Here is a 27,097-nt window from a genome sequence, read left to right as displayed (position 1 = left end):
CATTATTGCTCTTGCTGAAGTATTATGCATTATAGAATAAAAATTAGCAGGGTGAAATGTCAGGAATGTGAAATTGCTTTGTATTTTAATGTTACAGCGAAAGCCAGAAAAACAAGATGTAGAGAACCACATTGTTATTTGTCACTACCCAGTTTGGCCAGCTTCATTCAGAGCTTGCACTTTGTTGCATTAACGACCACTGGAATTCATTTATTGAATTGCTTCGTGATTTACTTATGTTTAGAGATGTTGAACTTGTTTTAATGCAGCTTAACATCTTGCGTGTAAAAAATATACAATGACATTTTAAGAGGCTTGCAGTTGACTAGCAGATCACTTGATGGTATGAGCGTAGGTTTACACTGAGCTTCCATGCACAAATCGGATGCACATTCTTTTTTTTTTCATTGCTAGAATTTTCATAAACACAAGTACCATTTCTTCTTTGTCGACATTCTAGTTGTGTTGTAGGACCTAACTGTTTACATTTATTTGTATTGCTATCCATGTTACCCGGACAGCTGAATTTTTCTTGTAAATTGTGACATGGTAGGGCTAAGAGCATTTGTGCAAATTTGCTGCAGGTACACTCTGGTGGCTCCCGCCCCTGCATCCTACCACCACCGTGTCCTGACTACATCCACTTGGGAGTTCGAAGCCTTTGGCGGCTCCTGCCACTGCGTCCTGCCCCCACCGTGTCCTGACTTTGTCATCTAGGCAGTTGGCAGCCTTCGTAATGATGCCAAGCAGGCTGGAAGCCGACAGAAAGATTAAGATAAGTACAAGTAATTAGGTGGCAACATTTTGAGTGATGTGGCTTGTAGCCATTCAGTAATGAATGAATTACCTTCAAAACAGTTTAAACTTCCTGCTATCGGTGCATGAATGCTCAAGTCCATGCACATTGTCGTCGCCGCCAAGAGGTATGTGGATTAGACGAAACGCGATGCAAATTTCGAAACTAGTAGGAGACCACTTGTCCAATTTTTTTTCTTGCTTAACAGAAAACTGCTTTGATAAAGCTTTATCAATTTAAAAACAATACAGTGTACTCTCATACATGGTATTGGGCATAAATGTACTAGGACTGCCTCAATAGTAAGTATGCCGATAAACGTACACCAAAACTGACTTTTTTCTAGTTCATCCCCATCTCTGTGCACTGCTGCATAATTTATCTTCCTGAAACCAGTTTTTTGCATGCAGCACAAGACTTGAATATGTGGATTACATAAATTTGCAGCTTTTTCTGTAAGCCAGGTCTATGAAAATAAAGTTCATAGGCCATTTTGTCAATTTTTATTGACCCATAATAATTGAGCAGTGGCTAATAAGCAGTTAAATTTTTGGTTTAAGGCCTCTCTTTATTGTCCTGAAAAATTTGGCCCCCTGAATGAAGGAACCAATTTTTTGGCTATGCCTTTTATGATGCGTAGTTATGATGCGCCAGTAAAAAACTTTTTATGTTAAGTATTTCTTGAAATTAACATTTGTCCTATATTGCAAGGCCTGCAGTTTTTCAAAAAGAAACTTTAAGTGGTCGTGTGCCAGGTCGGGACAGATCGCATGGAATATCCTACTTACACAAATAGGAACGGCCATACCCGCCGTGGTTGCTCAGTGGTTATGGTGTTGGGCTGTTGAGCACAAGGTCGCGGGATCGAACCCTGGCCACGGCGGCCGCATTTCGATGGGGGCGAAATGCGAAAACACCCATGTACTTAGATTTAGGTGCACATTAAAGAACCCCAGGTGGTCAAACTTTCCGGAGTCCTGCACTACGGCGTGCCTCATAATCATAAAGTGGTTTTGGCACGTAAAACCCCATAATTTAAATTTTTTAGGGAGGGCCAAGTACACTTGACTTTATGTTAAGATACTAATATTGATCTACAAAAGAGAAAATGAAACATTCCTTCCTATAAGCAGCTCTTCATGTACACTTTTGCACATTTGTATACCTCAAGTCTGGTGACTTGTGTATGTTTTCATTATCTGCTATGTGCCGATGGTAAACTTCAGGTTTGCCCTATGGTGCAGAATATTTTTGTGTTGATATATGTGGATCTGTGTTTTTGAGGTTGCCTCGAAATTTTACCCAAGCCATGCCACACACTCGGGCCAGGCCTCTTGCGAACGACGTATAACCAGGCTCAACGCATGAGTGTCGAGTGATTCCGGAGATCAAGGCAACCTGCTGTGCAACCAGCGTGCAACCTTTGGTGACCCCTCTATATGTTCCACCTAGTTCACAGCTGTACGTCAGCTTATCCAAACAGCATCATCAGCTGTGGTCACTCATCGAACCATGGATGAATGTTGGGGTGGAGTGATTTGAAGAGACATTCTATTTGTCTCTTCAACTTCTTAGCAAATACTTGTGTTATTATAATTCATATGTGTCTTTAGTACCGAGATTTTAATGGTTTCTTTTGTACTAGAATTCTCAACATCGATTCCTGCTATTGTAATGTATGTCTGTGTTTATGCCTAGTTTTTCGTAGTTCTTTTGTACTTGTGTATGTAATTGATAGGTTCATAATCCTCGTTATGCAGAAGGCTAAAATGCAAGCTTATGGCATTTTTTTCTTCACTTTGATAATCTACAGCACTGCAAAGTGTTCAAGGAATGTAACCTAACGTGGGCTCCGGTGCGGGAAGTATTTAAGAGCAATATAGGGTACCTATTTTAAACAGCCATTATTTTTGGAAAAGTCAAGAATATAGGAGCACAGAAAAGAAAATGTTAAACTAGAGAAACATGAGTTCCCCTCATAAGTCTGATAATAATGTGACTTCCTTTCACTGCAATGATACCAGTAATACTTGCATACTAGGTTTGAGACATGAAAGCTATGATGCCCTTGGCATTTCTCAGTGTCTATTTGCCACACTGACGAATGTCAAAGGCATCGTAGGTTTCGTGCACACATTGGTTGTGTTACACTTTTCAGTATTGTATTTCTCAAACACAAAGGTTTACAGGAGTGCTTTAAATAGCAAATGCCTTTCCTAATTTATTAGTGCAAGAGTAACAGTACAGATCACGTGAAAATTATTTTACAGACTACATGTCTATGGATGCGCGCATCTGATTACATAGCAGTGACGTGGTCAAGGGATGAGTCTTTATTTCAGATTTAAATATTGGCCTCCAGGTCTGGGTTATTCTCCTACACTGAGTAGTCTAGGTCAGAGCCCATTTACTAGAAAAAGTGTATTAAACTAGGAATTATAAACATCAAAAGATCTCGTTCGGGGCAGTAATGTGACAATCAGCAAAGTTCTATGTGCATTCATTTCCAAATTTGTGAGGATGTATTTTATGAGTGGTTTAAATAATGCGAGAAGAAATATTTGTTTATTGTCACACTAGAGTTGGCTGCCCCCATTTGTATACAACCCCTTTCCAGGCTAAAAATTCAGAGCGTTACCCTCTATACTCTCATAATGATCGCACTTTTTTGTAAAAAAATTGACTCAAATTCAGGGGTGCGATCATTGTGCGGGTTCAATTTCCTGCAAAAAGGAAAAAAATTCATCTGGCATTTGCTACGGAATGACAACAGGTCAACAAATAGGCGGCTGCCGCTGTATGCACTGCGGGACACAAAAAAAAAATATGGTGGCTGGCAGAGCAATCCGAACGCGATTTTTTTTCTTCTCGTGAGTACATTACGTGCATTCAAACAGTTTCTTCCGTATCTGTAATGAATATTATCGGCAAGTTTGCGGCAATAACATAGCCATGTCGACTTTGAGGGGACAGAAACAGATGGTCGCGCTTAGCTGCCAGTGACATAGAAACACATGGCGGGCATGCTGCGGAAACTGCGGCATTTGTCTTCACCTCTATCCTAATATGGCACGTTTCCGCTAAGGGTGGGCGAATATCTTAGCTGTGTTACAAACGTCGGCGAATGAATAGGGTACACTTCTAACATGGGCGCTATTCTGGACATTCCGCCATTTTCTTCGATGCGTGACGTAGGCGCGACGCAAACAAAATGGCGCTGGTGGCTCCGTTTTGCTTACGTAACGTGACGCCAACTTGACGTTTCGCCTAAGAAATTGGAATGAAGGCACTGAATATAGCGTTATCAGTAAAGCAAAACAGTTTTCCTCCGCAGTAAAAATAAAGCAGCTATCTCAAAGCATATGATTATTCCGTCGAAAACGCTTCTCGCTTCCGTCGTCTGCTGCGTACAAGCCATCGTCTGCTTCAATAGCTAGGACGCGTGTCCCCGGAAAATGGAATGAGCCATCACATGTTGGCGCCAAGGCGCTTGTTTTCTTGCTTGAGACAACATACGCGACCTACCAGTGGTGATGCGCGCACGTTCTAGGCCACGTTATCGCTATCTCGTGAAACGCAAGTGACTCAGTCCGACTCGGCTGGCTGAGAAACGGCCGAATATCACCGATAGCGTTGCGCGCACCAGAGATATCCACTAGAGCGACGCAAGCGCCGGCGCTGCCATCTCTTGTTCATTTCGCTGGTTACTCGCACCGAGGGAGGAAACTTCAAGGCGCCGCCTTGCGTACATTTCTTTTTATAAATTAGAAAGAGGCCGTTGTCATAACTTTTTATTGTGCGAAAAGGCATTAATCTTGATTACAATACAAATGCAGCAGTGAAAAGTGGACAACATTGCCGAAAGTTTGCTATGTTCAACCAATATTATTTCGTATAAACGCGTTCTTTTAAAAAATGATGGCCCCAACCACAAATGCCAACACCACCCGAGAGCGATGCAACTACTATGAGCACGCGTTATGAAGAAAAGATTTTCGTGGTGCCAAACGACGGGGAAAATATGGCGATACGCATTCCTCTCGGCAGCCATTGCATATGGCTGCTCATTAGCATAATTCGCGCGGCTCGTCGCAGCAAAACTTATGGCGGAAAATCTCAGCAAAGGCGGCCCAGCGCAACGTCACGCATCGTCAGAATGACGTTTACGAAACAGCCCTTCCTGTGACGCTCCTCACGAGATATTCCTTCAGCCAATCAGCAAGCGGGCATGGCGCATATCTTGGATCACCACCACATATTCGCGCAATCGCAGATGCATTGCACTGGCTTCTGCACGCTACCGCTCACATTCTTTTTGAAGCGCTAACATCGCAATATATCTGCCAAGGACAAAAAAATGTATTAGTCCATAACATTTGCAGCTCCACGTCACGTTTCGTCATGTTGATGAAAACGCAAAATGACATTTCGCAAAACATCCGTTTCCTTGCACAAATTTCAAGACACGTGAGCTCTCCACAACCAATCAGAGAGTCAACACGGCGGATAATGGCGGCCGTGCAGCCGCCATGCGTGTCGAGAATAGCACCCCATATCAGTGTAAACGTGGCTGCTGTCACTGCCGCTCGCGATTTGTTGCGTGCCCAGGAGTGCAGACGAGAAAAATCGAAAGACGCCTTTTTTGTTGTTTTTGTTGACCACAACCATTATAAAGCCTACACATAATTGAGTCAAGTTTGGTTGTTACTTATTTTTGTCATAGAAGTGTGGAAAGTGATGAAAGGAATGAAATGGCGCATCTGCTAAAGAATGTTTGGTGCGTGCAGGCCGCTTGGTTTGTCTTGAAGAGTCGTTCGCATAGCAGTCGACAGATGGTAAGCGCGACCATTACTAGCTAGACTTGGCACGTGAAATATCACTACGGCAAGTTCGGGGTGAAATCATTTCACGGGAAACAAAAAAATCTAATTTTGACGTCAAAATTTAGGGGTTCGATCATTCAGCGAGTGCGGTCATTATGCGAGTAAACGCGGTCATAGGCTGTTTTTGGTTTTGCGCACTTAATGTTAAGGGATGCAAATAGTGACGTACAACAGAATGCGAAAATCACTAAGGAATGCGAGCAGGGTGTGGGGCTTTTTAGGCAGATGCGTGCGTGTGCTATTTATAAAGCTCCCCATGGCATGCCGGAAGGCATTTTCTAACACTTTGGTAGAATACACTGACATCCACTTATTACGGGGAAATACTCCTCGAAACAACTTTTTTTATATATTTCTACTAGAGATCTGAATATACTGTCATTCATAAAGTGTTTTATTAGATTTGAATTGTCAGTGATTTTTGTGTAGCTGCTGTTTTTTAGTTATGTCCTACACAGTGGCGAAATATTTTTGTGGGCACTTTCTTGTGTATAAAATTTTCAGAGATAGTTCATGCTGTATCTTATTTAGCTAGTTGTATGCTGCAAAGTGGTGATACCGATCCAAACGGCTTGTACATTACTGGAACTATGCAAAAAAATATTAGACCACTAAGTAATTTTACAGATTGCAATTTCAATTAGATATCAGCATTCTGCATATCTTGAAGAGTATGTTTGCCAAATTTTGTTAGTATAGGACAATTATAGGTGCATAAGGTTATTCTCATGCTATTGTGAGAAAAAGTTTTTGAAGTATATTCAATAATGTTTCTCGCAATAGCATGAGAAGTATGCAAGATTAGTAGGCAGGCCTGGCTGCCTGCCTACTAATCTTGCATACTTCTAGTACCTTGACATGCTGTTTGAATAGATATCGGCACTTTGCAGTCTAAAAAGAGCTAAGTTTGCTACAGCACACTGCTTTTTGTGAAAATTTAGTACACAAGAAAGTGCCCGCAAAGATCACTGTATTTTCCCATTGTGCAGGACATAACTCAAGAAGCAGCTCAAAAATACTAATGACATATATGAAATCTGCATGAAGAACTCTACACCTTGCTCTCTTTTCAAACTTCTAGTACAAATAATAAAACTGTTTCGAGTAATATTCAATCAGCAAAACATGTCCCTTGCTATAGCGATCTACAACGTAGCGACGCAAATTGAAGGCAAGTCCATTTGTCGAAGCGACTCTGGGCTGTCTTCCCAAGGGCTTCTGTTAAACACTGAAATTTCATGCATTTGCCAGAAGTGCAATACGAAAATGTTTGTGAATGTGCAATTGGTATTGGCACACTAACAAGAAGAGAGTTCTGTGAAATGCTGAATCGACTATAACTTTCTTCGACATTTACATTTTGGCTCCATATCTTTGTTTTGTGTTTTGTACTGAGTGTTTCAGCAGTGACTGCCGCTAAAAATATAACATAACTGCTTCATGACAATGCGACAATTTTCGCTAAGAAAAACTTGTACCAGTGGCAGGCATTATAATTACAGTACTCAATAACGTCTAGTTTGTAAGAACTCAGAATAGCACCAGTTCCGAGATACACAACCCCAAAAGACATGGTTAAATAGGTTTATCTTCCAACAGAATTGTCCCACAAGGCTTGCAAAAGGTTTTCTGGCAAAGTAATATCTGCAACAGCAAAGCGGCAATAAATACTTCAGAGCTGTCAGTCTGAGGACTCTTACAAACTAACAATACCTTCAGCACTGACTAGCCTCAATAATGGGATGTCAGCCATTTTGCTAAAATTAATAAACTTTCAATTATTGTGATCTTGTTTACGAAGAAATTTGCCATTGTAATGCATTTCTAGTCTCTGTCACTTTTGTAAATATTTTCCAATTATTTTTTCAGACTACAATTTTTGGTAATAGAGGTATTCATTGCAGAAAGAGCTAGTACACGGCATTTAATCATAAAGTTACTGGTCATTGTAGATTTTCTGTCTTCAGCATCTGTTCTGTTGCACAGCTGCTCCTTGAAATCTGAAATGATGTACCCATCTTTTTGTTAGCGATAAACAGGGAAATCTGTCAGTATGTTTCGTTTAAAATACAGCTGATTAATCTGATAGTTAGGCTGCTTGCTAATTATAAATTATAACGATAATAGTGCAGGGCCATAAAAATAGAGTGATGCTGACTCACAACTATGCCCAGCTACATCCACGCAGCTGTGCCATACAATGTGCATGTGTTCAGAAGAGCCAAATGCCCCAGAGAGAAAGCAACAGTAACTCATTCTTTGTCATCTTCTACAAGCAGATTATGCGCTAGGTGTAATTTATGCTCAGTAAATACATAAATCAGTCATGTCGGGTGTCTTACTTTAGGTTGCAAGTTCGAAGTTCTTGTAATCTTGCTTGTTTTTATTTTTTTTTCCGTTGTGAGCATGAGTGACTTGGTCGCCTTCGCACATATTCTCAAAACTGTTTCTTCATAACTGGGAATCACGAAATTCCACAAATCACGAAATTCCCATTTACTCATATGGTAGGCTTCGAGCTTAATTCTGTTATCTTACATATGTTTCTCTGCGAAGTAGTTTTATCGTTCATTGAAACATATCACGCAATGCACAGTGGGCACCCAAATTATAAATGTCTGTTCTTGCTTTCTGCCCTGCTCTGGTGCTTTCAAAACCTAGAATTGGTGCAATGGCCTGTCAGCACCTGCAGAAAACTAGTAAAGTGGCTAAAGTTAAAGGTCAAAATAAGGGTATAAAGGAAAAATATAAGTTCGCAATTGTCCCCCATCACCAGAGTTTCACTTAGAATAAAAAAAAATTTACGTCCTGCTGTGGTGCGAGAGTTGCTTTGGGCACCAAGGGGACAACGTAGCACCTGTGCTAGTGTACACAACAAAGCAAAAAAAATTCACTCCAGATTGGAGCGGCAGTGGAAAGTTAAGCACAGATGTTTTATTTCACGAACCATTATTGTGACTTATCATCAGCTCCTGTTGTATGGGAACGCATACATTGGGAAGACAATCCTTTGCGCCATTGTTACCTTATCGGGACACCAGAGAAAGGTAGAAATCGAGAACAGGTATTCATACTAGGTTGCCCACAGTGTATTATCTGGATGTGTTTCACTCTACAAAAGACTACTGTGGTAGATTATCATAATGACAAAGACAAAAGAATTAAAAGAGGTATGTGTCAGTCATCCGTCCGTGACCTCCCGTGTTTATAGAAATTTTTTCTTTCTGTATTTGTGCCAAGCCGTAGAGAGGCCTTACGTAACTCAGTCATGTTTGCTAAGTTAAAGATTGGAATAAGGAAAATCACGAGAACATTGTATGAGTGATTTCTTTATGTAGCACCTAATGTAACCTATTCATGTATGTGCTGAGGGTAGATTACAGACAGTGCATAATGTGCTTTTACAGGATGACTTCTGATGAGTGAAAGCCTTCCTCACATCTTCCTCTTTGTTTCTTTTGGATCTGTGTGCACCATGTGTATGGTTACAGCTGCGTGAATGCAGTTTGGTATAGTTTGTTTATGTTTTCTGCTTCGTTCCTTGTCCTCATCACTCATGCGCTATCTTTGCCGTAACAAAATACAGCTACCTGTGCTACTTTTGTCAACGTGTTTGAATTATGGAAAGTTTTGTATTAGGGGTTCTTTCTACCTGTGAAATTGTCTGTGTCAGCTATTGTACTTAGTCTTGCAAAAGTATGTTTCTCAACATAAATAAATGATCAGTATAAGTGTTGCTGCATTTATTTTTGTAATTTTGTCTGTTATGAAGTTTTTATACAGTGTTGCATGTTGAATGACAGAATAAAATTGATGCACAACTTTTAATGTGGTGTTTTTCAGATGAATTTTCATCTCATGCTAACATACACAAATTTTGTGGGAAAAAGTGCCAACAAGAGTACCATAAGGTAAGACAGCTGCTTTTACTGTTAGATTGCATTATCAATTGCCAACCAGTTGTTTTCTGCTAGCATAGTATAATGCATAGATATTGTATTCGAAGTTGGAATATTGTTTTTATTGCACTTCATTATATGGATCTCCTTTGTAAATAAATGCAGCCTTTCTTATTTGTTATGTATAGCTTACTTGCTTAGAATGTTAAGTCGTAAGTTAAATCTTGTAGAACAAGGAAATAGGTTGAACTTATAAATCTTTTGACATAATATAACAGACGTGTGCGGTGGTGAATTGAACTTCTACATGAGTTACATAATATTCTGGGGTCTCATTATGGTTCTGAGTGGCATTGCAGCGTCATGCATATTGACACGTGTACTTGTCTTTACCGGGCGTCAAGTTTTGCCGCCTAACAAATGTTATTGCACAGCGCGGGACGCGCCTGCATGTATCCGAAGTTTCTGTAAAGTTATCGATGCTTCTAAACGCTGTCTGTTGTCGCCGAACCTTGTGTTATCTCATTTCATCGCTTGACACGAATGGTGTAGACTTTGTAGAAGGCATGCGGGTCCCAACGAATAATCTGGAACATTCGATGACTGCTGTATAAAAGCCGACGCGCTTGACCCGCTGATCAGATTTTCGACGATCGCTGACCGTGTTCGCCGCTATCGTTGTGCTATAAGTGTAGCCTCTTTTGTGGGCACAGGTTCGCCCAATAAAAGTTAGTTTTGTGTTTCACAGTATTGCTACTGTGTTCTTTGACGTCACGACCACGTGACAATATGCAGCTGCAGGCTACATATTGGATATTTATTTAAGACTGTTTTGCTTAATTGGCTATTTATTCCAGTTTATTAGTAATGAGAACTGTCTTGCTTTCATAGTGATTCCGTGCTGACTGATACATTTGAATTTTCCAGAAGGCAATAACAAAGATTGATGAAATATTAGCTTTTTCTTGCTAACCTGCCATGTGCTTTTTGGCAAGTTTACTGTGGATTCTTAGTTATACTATGTTGTATTTTCACAGTAGTCTTCTTGCGAACTAGTCGTACTCGTGTTTACTTACAGCAAGAGTTGTTGACACATATTGAAAAGCGGCTCGACACTGCCATCCAAGAGTGAAACGACTTACATGAATTAGCTACTTTACGTATTTGCAAGAGACCTGCACCACGCACTAAGGGTAACTTGACACACACTGCTGGAGTCATAGACTCATCTAGAATAGTTATCTGAATCATTCTTGCATTGTTCATGTGACACTTTATCGTGAGTCATCTGACTCGTCTAGAATTGGTAATGGACTCCCTCAGCACTAGTCTTGTAACTCTTTTGAGAGGGTATCGGCGACTACTACAACAGAGTATGCATGACTATTGTGTGCGGAGTCACGTAAACACCTTGTATTGAGCACAGATAGTCTCGGGACTCTCTGCCAAAAGAGAGTTCGGGTGTCTCCCACAAAGTGTGTCATATACGTGACGAGTCCAAACTTTTCGAAAAGAGTAAGGGATACTCTGTTTTTTTCTTAGTGTGTGGTATGGTGCTTGGTGACTGAGTGGAGGAGGAAACAAGGGAAAGTTGGGCGGTCAAGGTGTGACTCAACCAAATCGCACGGTGTCTTAAAGAGAACACTGTATTTGACAATTATCATAGGTGTGTCTTGCCGGAATTCCAAGCCTCTTCATTAGGACTTTGTACTCACATACTGCTAGGAATAAATTCCCGTTCCAATTCTGTTCGCGTACCAAATGCACTGACACTTAATTGCCGCATTGTTAAATGAAATTATGGGCACTGCAGCTTCTCTATGGACTGCTTCTCTAAAGCTTTGATATTCTGTGCAATAAATACAGTGTTTAGGAGGAGTGTCTCCAAATATGGAGCACGATTCAAGAACGAGATATTTACTGAAAATAACTTCTAACCTAGACGCAAAAAAGTTTCCACGAAAAGATTGTATGTTACACCACTTGCTATATTCACACACAAAAGAAACTTTCCGTGGAAAATAAATGCCACAGTAAGTACGGCAAATTCTACAATTATGTAAACGGAAAAGGCTTACACTTCGTACTAAGTAGCACTTATAACTCCTATGTATTAGAAAATTTCTAACTACTTACCGGTATTCGCTAATGAGTTACAGTTTTAATGAAAACCAATATGGAGATAGTAGCGAATGTTTACACTTATTATAAACAGAGTCGGTAAATCTATCAGCAGTGTCTTGCGCTTCCGTGCACTTCAATACACGCGGCTACAGTGTGAAATTTTGCAAGCTCACCTGTTCATGCCCTTTTAGTTAGCTTCGCAAGAAACATTGTATGGCACCAGGATTATACAACGTTTCGTATGAGGGTTTTCAACTTGATCGAAGTATTCCCTAAATAGGCAAATGTGATATAAAAAAACACTTCACAAAACACTCCGACAGGTAAACAAACCCCTGTGCTTCCAGAATATCAGAAGAACCACTAATGAGTTTACTTATGCTGCGCAAATTCTATTTTATGTACCCTTTGGCGCCATGTATCATATACATCGATTACAGTTACTACATTAGGTAGCGCTCAAAGAGAATCTCGGTAACCGTACTAAAGACGGCAAAAAAGCACTGAATAGGCGGAATAGTATGAAGAGCAATGAATAAAGCGTTTTGGCTGGCGGCTTCTCGCGCGCTGTGTACTCACAAAGACAAACTCGTTGATGGTATAATCTGAGGTGGTGAAACTCTCCGGGCGGTCGATGTGCACCAGGAGCCCGTCGAAGTCAAACACGCGCAGCCAGTGTTCGGCGTTCGCCATGAGCGCTGAGCGCGCGCCCTCGGTGCCTTCGACCGGGTGCTCGAACAACCGGCTGTCCGTGTCCGGGCCCCCCACGGCCAAGAGAGCGCGCAAGCGTACAGGGCGTTCGTGCTGTCGCTTCAGTGCTGAAACGGCGCTAAGTCCGGCTGCGTAGCGGACGATCAGTAATATTATCAACACAAGTGGATCTATTGTTCTTCCGCTGTGCCACTGAAAATGTGAAATTGTCACATTCCTATGGACATGCTAGTTTGCGTGACAAAATTTCTTACGGCATCTCCACCCTTCGCGACGACTTCATGCTTCTTTCTGTCTGCATGCATCTTCGCGGCGATTGGCCGCTGTCACAATGACGGAATTTCATTTCCCCAAAAAACGCTAACTAGGAAATTATTTTCCTACCGTCTTATGAGAGGAACCGCCTTCCGAAATTTATAGACGGCATGAGGAGTATTCAATACTTGGGCGCTACCTTAGCAAACTGAGTTTCGCACTGACTCACACAAGTCAGCTCACACAAGCGGTTCCTTGCCACGGTCCAGTTGTTCGCCTGGCAACATCGGGCAACTATTCACGAGGTACAGCTACATCGACTACATATGGCACCACGGGACTGGGGTGAGTTGGGGCACGCCACCGCAACGACGGTGGTCACAAAAATCTCCTTCTTGACGCAGGTTTTCATGCGGTGCTTCGTATTGTCGCTTCGGCTGAGATTCCACGGTACCCGCCGTGCTTGCTCAGTGGCTATGGTGTTAAGCTGCTCAGCACGAGGTCGCGGGATCAAATCCTAGCCACGGCAGCCGCATTTCGATGGAGGCGAAATGCGAAAACACCCGTGTACTTACATTTAGTTGCACGTTAAAGAACCTCAGGTGGTCGAAATTTCCGGAGGCCTAAACTACGGCGTGCCTCATAATCAGAAAGTGGTTTTGGCACGTAAAACTCCATAATTTAGATTCCACGGCAGTCACACGTTTCTGAATAATCGCCAAAGCGTCCCCGCCCAGATGCTACCCATGGCCCTGAACGATTCTTCGCAAGCCACCTCACATAAGCCGTTCCTTGCCACAGTCCGGTTTTTCGTCAGGCAACATCGAGCAGCTATGCACGAGGGACAGCCGCATCGACTGCATATTGCACCTCCGGACTGGGGTGAGTAGGGGCACGCTATTGCAACGATGGTGGGCACAAATATCCCCTTCTTGACGCAGGTCAGTTACCTTCCGAACGCGGCTTGTGTTCGCTCTAGAAATCGCTGTTTTCTAGCGGTGTCGGGCCCCCCTTGTGTTATTGGAACTTGTGGGTTGTTTTGTAAAATGTTATCTCTAACATCAATGCTCAAACAATTATTACGCTGCTGTTGCCATCAGGAGGTGTAGAAGTAAACTCAGGACCAAATGACATTTCACCGCCGTCCATTGAAACTATTCCAAAGGTCATATCTCGCATAGAAACATCAGAAAGCTCTGTTCTGTCCAAGCATTCTTTAATCCGAGCATCACAGAATAGCAGAGACCATCGTGGCCAGCCTTTCAGCTCGCGTTGATGCCCTGGAGAAGATTTTACAGTCGACTCAGTCAAACGAAATAGGTTTAAAGGCGGACGTGAATGGCAGCCTTGCAAAATTTTTCACTGAAATCAAAGTTCTTACTAAAAAAATTCAATGATGCAGAAAATTGCCTGCGTCGTTCAAACTTACTTTTTTGTGGAATTCAAGACACAATGGGCGAGACTTGGCTTGAGCCCCAGACGAAAATAGCATCATTCTGCTCCGAGAAACTCGGTTTATCCGTTAGTATAGACGACTTGGAGCGTGCACACCGACTTGGCCATTACTAGCAAGACAAAACTAGGCCTATTATTGTAAAATATCCAAGATTTAAAGATAATCAAGAATTCTTACTGTGGCTTCTAAGATCAAAGGCACAAATTTTTCAATTCGCGAGCACTACTCAGCCAGAGTTCGACAGGCGCGAAGGAAACTTTATCTTCACCCGCCGTGGTTGCTCAGTGGCTATGGTGTTAGGCTGCTGAGCACGAGGTCGCGGGATCGAATCCCGGCCACGGCGGCCGCATTTCGATGGGGGCGAAATGCGAAAACACCCGTGTACTTAGATTTAGGTGCACGTTAAAGAACCCCAGGTGGTCAAAATTTCCGTAGTCCCCCACTACGGCGTGCCTCATAATCAGAAAGTGGTTTTGGCACGTAAAACCCCATATATTATTGAAACTTTATCTTCATAGAACACAGAGCGGCAGGTCACATAAAATATGATTTGACAGGCTGCTGCTTGATGGCAAGCAATTCACGCACAATGCTGAATCTGAGTGTATAGTTGAACTGAGGGCACAGTGGTCACTGCGTCTCTCCAGGCATGCGCGTCCCCCTTCCTCCCCCCAGACCTGCCTCGCCTCGATTACTGTCCCTGATTATCAGAATATGTCGGTCTTGCTCGCAAACGTGTGAAGTTATCTGCCTAGGAAAGACGCATTAGAATAAATTTTGAAAGACAACAATACTGACCTCGCTATACTTACGGAATCTTGGCTGCATCCAAATATTGCTGACCACGAGCTACTATATGATAGCCCAACATAAGCTGTTCATAGGCTTGACAGGTTGTTGCGCAGGGGAGGCGGCATTTTGATTTTTGTGAACGAAAGTCTTCCTTCATATGTCACCAAATTGAACTGTCAACACGATATCTTGTGTGTAAATACATCACTTCTCTCAAGTATGACTGTGGTAACTGGTTGTTATCGCGCTCCTGACTGTTATGTTTCTTTGAAACATGAACTAAATTCTGTACTAGGGAATCTTCACTCACGCTTCCCTTCTGCGAATTGTATGCTGTGTGGCGATTTTAATTTCCCGGACATTAACTGGGCAAATCTAGAGGCACATAACCGGCAATCCAAAGATTTTCTTGACACAATCCTTACATTCAACTTTACTAAGACGTTTAATATGGCAACCCGTTGGGAGAACATTCCAGATCCTGTCCTTGTTTCTAACCCCGAAATAATAAAATCGCTATCATTCTTTGCTGTTCTAAGCGACTACAAAAACTGCGATTTAATTTCTGCATCGCAGTTCGTTTCAGACAGCCCTCGACCAAACACATTAGGGACTACAACAAAGCACATTTCAAAAAAAGTAACACTGAAGCAAGCACTTTTTCAAATTTTTTTTCGTGAGACTGCTCCTTCTCGCACAGTAGATGAAAACTGGTTGCTATTTAAGAATACATTATTAGGCTTGTTGAGAGACATGTGCCTCTCGTTCGCATTCGCGGTGATTTAGGAGAGCCCTGGTTTTCTAACAAACTTAGGAGGGTGTCGGGTAAGAAAGAAAGGTCTCTTTCGTGATACGAAACGCTCTAAATCTTGTTCAAAGTGGGACAAGTAATTTAAACGCCTGCGGAAATACACTAGCACCTTGAGATAATGCAAAAAGAAGTTCTTCCACCACGATTTGCCTAACATCACACGTGTCAGCACCAACAAATTTTGGAATATTCTGAAACTAAACAATATCTCCAATAACTTTTCCTTGACTTATTCTAACGGTTCAAATGTGTCGCTTGATGAGTGGTCAGACATAATGAACTTATATTTTTATTTTGTTTTCACTCATGAGCCTGCACTGAAGGACTTTGACTTGTCCAGCCACACTTTTTCCCTCATGTTTCCTATTACGATTATTTCTCAAGCATTAGGAAACTTAGCGAAGACCTAACGATTTCTAGTGCCCCGGGCCAGATAACATCACTGCTAAGATACTAAAAAGTACGAATGGAATTTCCAGTCTAATATTACAAATAATTTTTACCCAGTCTATTACTGATAGCTCACTTCCAAATGACTGGAAGATTAGTAAAGTGGTGCCGGTATATAAGTCAGGCAGCCACTCTGATCCTTCCAATCATTGCCCCATTTCCTTAATGAGTATTCAGTGTAAACTGCTAGAACATATTGGCACGAGCTAGTTACGCGAGCTGTCGAGGAAGAAGAAGTGTGCGTGGTAGCTGCTGCGAAAACAAACTGTAAACGGCCGTTCGCTTAGAACTGTCTGACTGGCTTTTCCTCTCGTGACAAACTGGTGGACGTGCTGGGTACGCATCCATCGTATGCCTACGGGTCCTCAACCAGAAGCTACCGACGCCAGTACCTCGGGGACGGCAGAAATCTATCGAAGCAGCCGTCGCCTCCAAGGTCTTCCACCGCAATACAGCCCCCTGGCAAGCTCCGTGAGGAAGATGTCAACAACTACCGCAAGCCAAACCGAGGGGATGCCAAATGCTGCCGTACCATGCATTCTCAACGCGCCTCGCACGCCTAACCCGTTCCATGGCGACGCCTTTGAGGACGTTGAAGACTGGTTGGACCATTTCAACCGGGTCGCCGCCTTTAACGACTGGGACGATCGCCGTAAGTTGAAGAACGTCTACTTTTCCCTTTTAGACGCGGCGAGAGTATGGTACGAGAACCACGAAGCCTCATTTACCAGCTGGCAGGAGTTTTACCGACTGCTTTGCGAAGCCTTCAGCACTCCCGAAAGGAAAGAAAGAGCCGAACAGGCACTGTCTTCGAGGTTCCAAATGCCAAACGAAACCGTCGCCATGTTAGTCGAAGACATGACGCGATTGTTCCGTCGGGCCGATCCACTAATGCCAGAAGACAAGAAGGTGCGTCTGTTAATGCGAGGCGTAAAAGAACAGCTTTTCGCGGGCCTCGTGCGCAATCCTCCTACAACAGTCTCTCAGTTCATTCGTGAGGCAACAGTCATGGAACGTATGCTTCGGCAGCGGCTCTCGCAGTATGAACGCCAGACCACCATGACTGCTGCATGCTCTCTCGTACCTGCAAATGATGACAGGGAGTCCCTTACCGAGCTAATACGACAAATCGTTCGAGAAGAACTGCAGAAGTCCTATGCATCAGCTCCGGCACCTCCCAGTGCCGCGGTTCTTACGGATGTCATTCGGGAAGAAATCGGCAAAGTGGCTCATCCCTCGCCGCCAACACGACCCGAACCTCCCACGTTCTCGTACGCGGATGCTCTTCGGGCTTCCGCGCCGTCGACGGGCCGTTTTTCGCAGCCGCCTGCTGGGATTTCTCGACGCTCCCCAAGTCCGATCCACCGCACGAACCCGCAAGCACCTTTTCATCCTGGTCCGCGCAAATCTACAGTATGGCGCGCCACCGACAACAGTCCGTTGTGCTATCACTGCGGGGAGGCTGGTCACATGTATCGCGACTGCCAGTACCGACGGATTGGTCTGCGGGGATACCATCCGGACGCCCGTTGCCCGCGCTATGGCGAACGCCCGCACGACATCGAGCAATACCTAGAAAGTAACCGGCTTCCTCCTGCCCAACAGCGAAGACAGTCACGGTCGCCTTCACCTCGTCGGTACGCGTCACCAAACCGTGCTCGACCCGCCTTTGATTCCGCTGGAGTCAACGGTGGAAGCCCGTGCCGGGGAAACTGAAAACGGCGACCTCCGGGGGTGAGGCCGCTGTCATGCGCACCGTCAAATATCCTCCGCCGACGCCATCCCCTCGCGACGTACCGCTGACGCCTTCATTCGAAACTGCAAAAAGAACTTCTGCTGTTATTACTGCTTCAATCGACGGTTATCCGGTAACTGCACTTGTCGATACGGGAGCTGACTACTCGGTTATGAGTGCCTCACTGGCCACTCGGCTACGCAAGGTGGTGGCAGCGGTGGGATGGCCCACATCTGATTACGGCCGGAGGACACCTCGTGTCACCCATTGGACGATGCACCGCCCGACTTGCAATTTCTACTTCGACTTTCGTAGCGTCTTTCCTTGTGCTGCCCAAGTGTTCTCGACTAGTTATACTGGGCATGGATTTTCTCCAGGAGTATGGGGCGATCATTAACCTTCGTGACTTGTTCGTGACTTTTTCTAACTACGTTTCTTCGGATTCGAGTGTGGAGGATGAACATCACCGCGCGGCTTTACGCGTGGTCGATGACTGCGTGACGTTACCGCCTCGAAGTAGCATCTTCGTCCTCGTTGAATGCCCCCAAGAACAACTAGGAATAGGCATTGCCGAAGGTAACCTCGCCATATTGCTGGATCGCGAAGTCGGCGTCGCACGAGGTCTCGTAGAGCTCCAACATAGGCAAACCACGATTCTAGTTACCAACTTCAGTGGCGAATACAAGCACTTTGCGAGGCATACCACCATGGCCTACTTTGAAACGGTGGCCGATTCCAACGCCTGTGCTTCGGTAACGACAATCTCGATTCCGGAACCCAGCGATGTGGACTTGACCAGTCACATCAACGTCAACCCACAGCTAGACCAAAATGAGAAGCAGAGGCTCCTCACTCTGCTATCGTCATTTAGCGACTGTTTCGCCACCACGTCGAAGGTCAAACAGACTCCTTTAATCAAACACAGAATCATCACTGAACCGACCGTCCAACCTGTTCGCCAACACGCTTATCGCGTGTCGCAAAGAGAACAGGATGCTATTCGTCATCAAGTTAAACAAATGCTCGACGATGATGTCATTCAACCATCGACAAGTCCTTGGTCTTCACCTGTTGTATTAGTTAAAAAGAAAGATGGTTCACTACGCTTCTGTGTCGATTACCGCAAACTGAACAAGGTCACGAAAAAAGACGTTTACCCACTTCCTCGAATTGACGACTCCTTGGATCGCCTGCGACATGCCCGTTACTTTTCTTCAATGGATCTGCGTAGTGGGTACTGGCAAATTGAAGTTGACGAACGGGACCAGGAAAAAACGGCGTTTATAACACCCGACGGTCTCTATCAATTTAAGGTCCTCCCTTTTGGATTGTGTTCCGCTCCGGCCACATTTCAACGCATGATGGACACAGTTTTATCTGACCTCAAGTGGAACTCGTGTTTAGTCTACTTAGACGATGTAGTTGTTTTTTCCACCACGTTTGAACAACACATCCAGCGGCTTGAGGCGGTTCTTCAAGCTATCCGCACCGCCGGCCTCTCCCTGAAGCCCGAAAAATGTCACTTTGGCTACGAGGAGCTCAAATTTCTAGGTCATATTGTCAGCAGCACCGGTGTGCGCCCTGACCCTGACAAAGCCATGGCAGTCGCTCTGTTCCCGATACCGAAGACAAAACACGATGTCCGCCGATTTTTAGGGCTTTGCGCGTATTACCGGCGTTTTGTACCCAATTTTTGTGAAATTGCCGAACCTTTGCAACGACTCATCAAGAACGACGTCACATTTGTTTGGGGCCCGGCACAATCCGACGCCTTCCACGACCTTCAGCAACGTCTACAGACACCACCGATCCTTGGTCACTTTGACACCGAGGCTGACACAGAAGTGCATACTGACGTAGTAGTTCTGCGGAAACCCGCAAGGTGGAGAGAAGTAATGAATAAAGGGAAAAATGAGACATCCACCTGTTCGTAGCGATTGCTACAAAGGAAACCCATACGGGTTCCTCGAAAGAAAAGCCTCATAGTTGAAGAAAAATTCGTCCTGGTCCGGGACTCGAACCCGGGACCACCGCCTTTCCGGGGCAGCCGCTCTACCATCTGAGCTAACCAGGCGGCTAGCAGATGGCAGGGCGAAGTCGAATTTGTCGACAACAACAGGTGGATGTCTCATTTTTCCCTTTATTCAGAAGTGCATACTGATGCTAGTAACGTTGGTCTCGGAGCGACACTCGTACAGTTTCAAGCTGGTGTTGAGCGCGTTATTGCGTATGCCAGCCGAACCTTGTCTGCTGCTGAAAAAAAACTACTCAGCAACTGAAAAAGAATGTCTGGCAGTCATATGGTCTCTCCAGAAGTTCCGCCCATACCTGTACGGACGCCCCTTCCGTGTCGTCAGCGACCACCACTCTCTCTGCTGGCTGGCGAATCTCAAAGATCCTTCAGGCCGTCTCGCAAGATGGAGCCTTCGGTTGCAGGAATTTGATGTGACCATCGTCTATAAGTCTGGCCAGAAACACACTGACGCCGACTGTCTCTCTCGCGCCCCCGTCGAACCCGCACCACTAGATACTGACGACGATTCGGGTTTTCTTTGTACTCTTCCGTCTTTAAACCTTGCTCAACAGCAACGCCAAGATTCCGAGCTCCAGCCCTTGATTGAATACCTTGAAGGAAGCCGCCCACAACCCCCACGGCAGTTCGCGCGTCACTTGTCATCTTTCTGCCTACGTGGCGACATCCTATACAAGCAGAACTCTCACCCTACGGCAACCGCTTTCCTGCTCGTTGTTCCCGCTACTCTCCGCGACGACGTTATACGTGCATGCCACGACGAACCAACGTCTGGGCATCTTGGTTTCACGCGTACTCTCGCGAGGATCAAGCAGAAGTACTATTGGCAAAAACTCACAAAAACTGTGAAGCAGTACGTCAGAAGTTGTCGAGATTGCCAGCGTCGCAAAGTTCCACCTCTGAAACCAGCCGGTCTGCTTCAGCCTGTCCGACCTCCTTGCTCACCTTTTGAACAAGTTGGGATGGATTTACTCGGCCCATTTCCCAAGTCTTCGGCTGATAACCGCTGGATCGTCGTCGCCACCGATTACCTCACTCGATACTGCGAAACACAAGCCGTTCAGCGAGCTACTGCTTCAGATGTTGCTAACTTCTTCATCAAAAATATCGTCCTTCGACATGGTGCTCCCGCTGTCGTCATCACAGACCGTGGTACGGCCTTCACTGCCCAGTTGGTCCGAAATATCCTGCAGCTGAGCGGGACAACGCACCGTACGGCAACTGCGTATCACCCGCAGACTAACGGTTTAACTGAGCGTCTCAACAAAACGATCGCGGATATGCTTTCCATGTATGTTGCCACGGACCATAAAAATTGGGACGAACTGCTCCCGTATGTGACATTCGCGTACAACACTGCCCTACAAGAAACCACCGGGTTTCCTCCTTTTCGTCTGGTCTACGGACGCGACGTCACCACTATGCTCGACGTGATGCTCCTACCAACTTCGTCGCAACATACCGCACCAGATACAGACGCCTTTGTTCAGCGTGCCGAAGCAGCGCGGCACCTTGCGCGGGAACGAATTCTATCCCGACAACGTCAAGATGCTCGTCGATACAACCTATGTCATCGAGACGTCACATACAACCCGGGAGATCTTGTATGGGTTTGGACCCCTATACGTCAAAGAGGCCGGTCAGAAAAATTATTGCGCCGATACTTTGGACCCTACATTGTTTTGCGTCGTCTAAGTCCTGTCAACTACGAAGTTATTCCAGCCGACAGTTCGCACCACTCCCGTAGACCACGTTCCTCTGACATTGTTCACGTTACCAGGATGAAGTCCTACCATTCGCGCTGACTCTCATCCACAAACTTTGTGATTCGGCCCCTGTCGTCTCGTCCGTTGTCTTTCTCATTTCTTTTATTTTTTCCTTGTGGCATTTAACATCTCCCCAACTTTATTTATTTATTTATTTGTTTGTTTTTGTTTCTTTTTTTTTGGAGGGAGGGGTAATGGCACGAGCTAGTTACGCGAGCTGTTGAGGAAGAAGAAGTGTGCGTGGTAGCTGCTGCGAAAACAAACTGTAAACGGCCGTTCGCTTAGAACTGTCTGACTGGCTTTTCCTCTCGTGACAATATAATGTATTCGCAGATGACATGTCATCTCGGTGATCATTCCTTCTTTTTTTATAATCAGCACGGTTTCCGGCCTGGTTTCTCATGTGATAAACAGCTTTTTGAATTTATTACTGAACTTCACCTCAACTTAGACTCATCACTTCAAACTGACGTCATATACCTGGACTTTGCCAAAGCATTTGACAGTGTTCCCCGTCAGCGGCTTTTGGCCAAACTTTCATGCCTCGGTCTCGACCCTCTCGCATTTTCATGGATCCATTGCTTTCTTACTAATCGACTCCAGCACACAGCTGTCGCAAATCATTGCTCAACTACTGCTAGCGTCAACTCCGGAGCACCACAGGTGTTCGTCCTCGGTCCCCTTCTCTTTGTCATCTTCATAAACGACCTTCCCAACAGCATATCACCAAATATCTGACTTGTTGCAGATGACTGCATAATCTACCTTCGCATTACAGACCCAACCCACCATGCAATGCTTCAAAAAGACTTACATATATAAGAAACCTGGTGTTCCAATTCTTTAATGAAACTTTACATCTCCAAATGTAAAGTTATGCAGGTATTCCGTAAACACTCTAACAAGAATCACCCGTACTTTTTAAACTCGACAGTCCTGTACACCGTTGAATCGTATCGTTATCTCGGTATCTCTATTAATAGCAAGTTGACCTGGTCCAACCACATAACGAAATTGGCTACCGACACCAATAAATCGCCCGGTTACAACACGCGTACCCTTGCGCTGTGCCCCTCATCCACAAGAAAACTAGCTTATGAAACTTTCATTCGAAGTAAACTAGAATACGCCTCAGGAATTTGGAGCCCGCACCAAGCTTACATAATTATTATATTCGAATCAATACAAAATTATGTCGCTAGATTCATCACTTCCAGGTACAGCCATGAAGAAAGTGTCAGTGCAATTAAATCATCTTTAGCACTCGAACCAATGGTGTTGCGTCGGAAAATTGCAGAACTGTCGCGTTTCCAGCGACTTTATTATAACGTCCCTGAACTGCATGGAAGGCTTCTAATCCCACAAACCCGTACATCTCGTCGCCTTTTTAACTCTTGCAGCATGCAGCGCTTGCATGGTGCACCATTTTCCTTTAACCAATCGTTTTTGCCTAGCGTCATTGTGGAGGGGAACAATTTGCCAGATAGAGTTGTCAATGACAGCAACCCCATTACCTTCAAGCAGCTGCTTACTGATCATCTCAAATCCGAACCTTATAATGTCCGTACTGTGCCTTCATTGTTTTGCGATTGCCGTTTTACATAGTGACTGCTCCGCTGATTGCTTTTCCATTATATTTAGTGTGGCTCTTGGTTTTTCTCTTTTTTTTTGTTTTATTACGAATCCGCAGGCTCAGGTTTGTAAGAAATCGTAACCATATCTTCGTTTGTATACTTATCTTCTGTACACCCCCCCCCCCATTATTACCCCGGCAGGAGTCCTTAAGGAAACATACATGATGATGATGATCACTATTTTCTTCGGGCTTTTATTCGGCTCAGATCAGATTCAACATCAGAATAACGTGAAGGTTTGAACCATCTTCATATGGTCTGTGTTCGTTTGCATATCCTAGCAACAATAAGTTAAATAGCATGAACGTTTTTCCTAAAATACAGTATTGCAGCTTCGCTCGAAGCACTGAATGCGATAGCAAAGTAGCAAAGAATGCAAGTGCAATGCACTCATTGGAATCTATCCTTGGTGATCATTGGTTGCAATGTTTCATTTAAATGCTGTTCGAAAGAGAAGTCCGTGCATATAAGTTATTGCACTTTAGTTTACGCACAGTATAAGTTGTCGCCTCATCGCAGACATTTTGTGCAGTTAGTACTCACGTGAACGTGCATGTAATTTTTCGTGTTGCAACTAGCGGTTAGCAGCATAGCGAATACCTACGTGCCCGGCAAGCGTCTTCTTGGCTTTTGTCATGAAAACCTTTATTCGCGCGCATGACTTCGAGAGAAGCTATCGCACATCTCGTACAATATAAGAGAGTCTAATTGACTTCTAGTATGTAGGAGAGGAGCTCGTGATATGACGAATCATTCAGCCATTTTTGCAAGCCTTTTTGGAGTTGAGTATTGATAAGGCTTGAGAATTCTCTCGGCTATCAGGACATAAGTGTAAAGGCCACGCACTCCCACATTGCGGCCTTAGGCCGCAATGTGGGAGTGCGTCGCCTTTACACTTATGTCCTGATAGCCGAGAGACCAGCCATGACACCATTTTGTACCAGCCATGACACCATAATGACCTATGTAATCCACCGGACTGAGGAGTGCTACGCGGTTTCTGGGTTCGGCTAAGATTTGAAAATATAACTGCGGCAAACAGTCAAGTGTACTGTTGCGCTGTCTTCGGGATCTAATTTTCATTCCTGGATCAGCTCAGTTTTTCTTTTTCTCTCTGTGGGAACGGCTCGCTCGGCGAGAAAGCAGCCGATCATACAAGGCATACCCCAAAGCTGAAGGCGAAAATTATTAGCTTCAATAATGACCTTGACCGTCGATATTTTTTTTTGCAATTAGAATATTTAGGTACCACTTGCTTTTTCATTGCGTAACTTCGCGTAGACATCTTTGTCTATAACTAGAGCAGCAAGACTTTGCAATAGTAAATCCCCTAAATATGAAAACTTTCGTGTTTTATGACAACATTACTACATATTAATTTTAATATCATGATAATACTGTCTTCCTCTCGCTTGCGTGGCGCTGTCTCTGAAAGCAAGTGTCTTCTTCTATCGATAAAAGCGCTTTTGTTTTCGTCACAGATTCGATACTTTTGTATAAGGTTTCTAATGGTTTGATCGTTTTATATATCCCTGTTGCTGTCATATCCCCAATGAGTTCACCTACTTCTGACTTATCATTTCTAATTGGGCCCGCTACTAGCCTTTGGTTAGGGATTAAATACGTGGTTGTTCTACATGCACGATATTTTGAAAGGAAAATAGGTAACTAAATTATCTAAGGACGAAGAATGCCATCTGCTAATGTGCAGGTCATGACAGGTGGTCATACATGCCGGTTTGTCGTCCTCGTGAGCGTTTCCATCATCTACACGGCAATAAGCATGCTTATTCATTCCAAAACCTGAGCGTGAAGGGAAAGAAACTTCGGCTTTAAGCACTTGTATTTACTCTCGGACACACTAGAGCTCCGACACACTCTCGAACACACTAAGCAGGTGTTGTTGTGAAACTTAATAAGAGGTACAAAATGAAGGTACTACAGGTCTACGCCCCTACATCCAGTCATGAGGACCAGACAGTCGAAAGCTTATATGAAGACGTGGAATCGGCGATGGGTAAAGTCAAAACAGAATACACTATACTGATGGGCGACTTCAATGCCACGGTAGGCAAGAAACAGGCTGGAGACAAGTGAGTGGGGGAATATGACATAGGCTCTAAGAATAGCGGGGGAGAATTATTAGTAGAAATTGCAGAACAGAATAATATGCGGATAATGAATACCTTCTTCAGCAAGCGGGTTAGCCGCAAGTGGACGTGGAGGAGCCCAAATGGCGAGACTAGAAATTAAAAAGACTTCATACTCTTCGATAAGCCTAGCATCATTCAAGATGGGGACGTGCTCGGCAAGGTGCGCTGCAGTGACCATAGGAGGGTAAGAACTCGAATTATCCTAGACTTGAGGAGGGAACGGAAGAAACTGGTACTTCAGAAGCCAATGAATGAGTTAGCGGTAACAGGGAAACTAGAGGAATTCCGGATCAAGCTACAGGAGAGGTACTCGCCTTTAACTCAGGAACAGGACCTTAGTGTTGAAGCAATGAACGACAATCTTATGGGCATCATTAATGAGTGTGGAAAAGAAGTCGGTGGTAACTCCGTTAGACAGTATACCAGTAAGCTATCGCACGAGACGAAAGATCTGGTCAAGAAACACCAATGTATGAAAGCCTCTAACCCTACCGCTATAATAGAACTGGCAGAACTTTCTATGTTAATCAACAAGTGTAACACAGCCGACATAAGGAACTATAGTATGAATAGAATTGAACATGCTCTCAGGAACGGAGGAAGCCAAAAAGCAGTGAAGAAGAAACTAGGAATAGGCAAGAACCAGATGTATGCGTTAAGAGACAAAGCTGGCATTATCGTTAGTAATATGGATGAGATAGTTCAAGTGGCTGAAGAGTTCTATAGAGATTTATACAGTACCAGTAGCACCCACGACGATACTGTGAGAGAGAATACTCTCGAGGAATTTGAAATCCCACAAGTAACACCGGAAGAAGTAAAGAATGCCTTGGGAGCTATACAAAGGGGGAAGGCAGCTGGGGAGGATAAAGTAAAAACAGATTTGTTTAAAGATGGTGGGTGCATTGTTCTAGGAAGACTGGCCACCCTACATACGCAATGCCTCATAACCTCGAGCGTGCCAGAATCTTGGAAAAACGCAAACATAATCCTAATCCATAAGAAAGCGGACGCCAAAGACTTGAAACAGTATAGACTGATCAGCTTACTGTGCTTTGCCTACAAAGTATTTACTAAGGTAATGGCATATAGAATCAGCAATACCTTAGACTTCTGTCAACCAAAGGAACGGGCAGGATTCCGTAAAGGCTACTCAACATAGACCATATTCATACTATCAATCAAGTGATAGAGAAATGTGCGGAATACAACCAACCCTTATATATAGTTTTCATTGATTACGAAAAAGCGTTTGATTCAGTCGAAACCTCAGCAGTCATGGATGGATTACGGAATCAGGATGTAGATTAGCCATATTAAAAATACTGAAATATATTTATAGCCACTCCACAGCCACCGTAGTCCTCCATAAAGAAAGCAACAAAATCCCAATAAAGAAAGGCGTCAGACAGGGAGATACGATCTCTCAAATTCTATTCACAGCGTGTTTACAACATGTATTCAGAGACATGGAGTGGGAAGAATTGGGGGTAAAATTTGATGACAAATACCCTATCAACTTCAGATTCGTTTATGATATCGCCTTGCTTAGGAACTCAGGAGACCAATTGCAATACATGCTCACTGACCTGGAGAGGAA

The 27,097-nt window shown here is 44.1% G+C and overlaps 1 protein-coding gene and 1 non-coding gene across 5 annotated transcripts in view; both read right to left on the bottom strand.

The window, feature by feature from the left end:
• Positions 1–27,097, bottom strand: part of LOC135898307 (endochitinase-like) — a 112,033-nt gene that overhangs the window by 71,770 nt on the left and 13,166 nt on the right. For all 4 annotated transcript variants that reach the window (XM_070539506.1, XM_070539505.1, XM_065427189.1 and 1 more), the window contains one exon: positions 12,282–12,541. In XM_070539506.1, coding sequence (XP_070395607.1) covers positions 12,282–12,541 — 260 coding nt within the window. The remainder of the gene's footprint in view (positions 1–12,281; positions 12,542–27,097) is intronic.
• TRNAS-GGA (transfer RNA serine (anticodon GGA)) lies at positions 19,912–19,986 on the bottom strand. Its single transcript has one exon. It is a non-coding gene; the product is annotated as a tRNA-Ser (tRNA).

The sequence above is a fragment of the Dermacentor albipictus genome, chromosome 5 (genome assembly GCF_038994185.2).
Source record: "Dermacentor albipictus isolate Rhodes 1998 colony chromosome 5, USDA_Dalb.pri_finalv2, whole genome shotgun sequence".
Lineage (NCBI taxonomy): Eukaryota > Metazoa > Arthropoda > Arachnida > Ixodida > Ixodidae > Dermacentor > Dermacentor albipictus.
The sequence above is the reverse complement of the archived record's forward strand: the minus strand, read 5'-3'. Positions and strand labels throughout refer to the sequence as shown.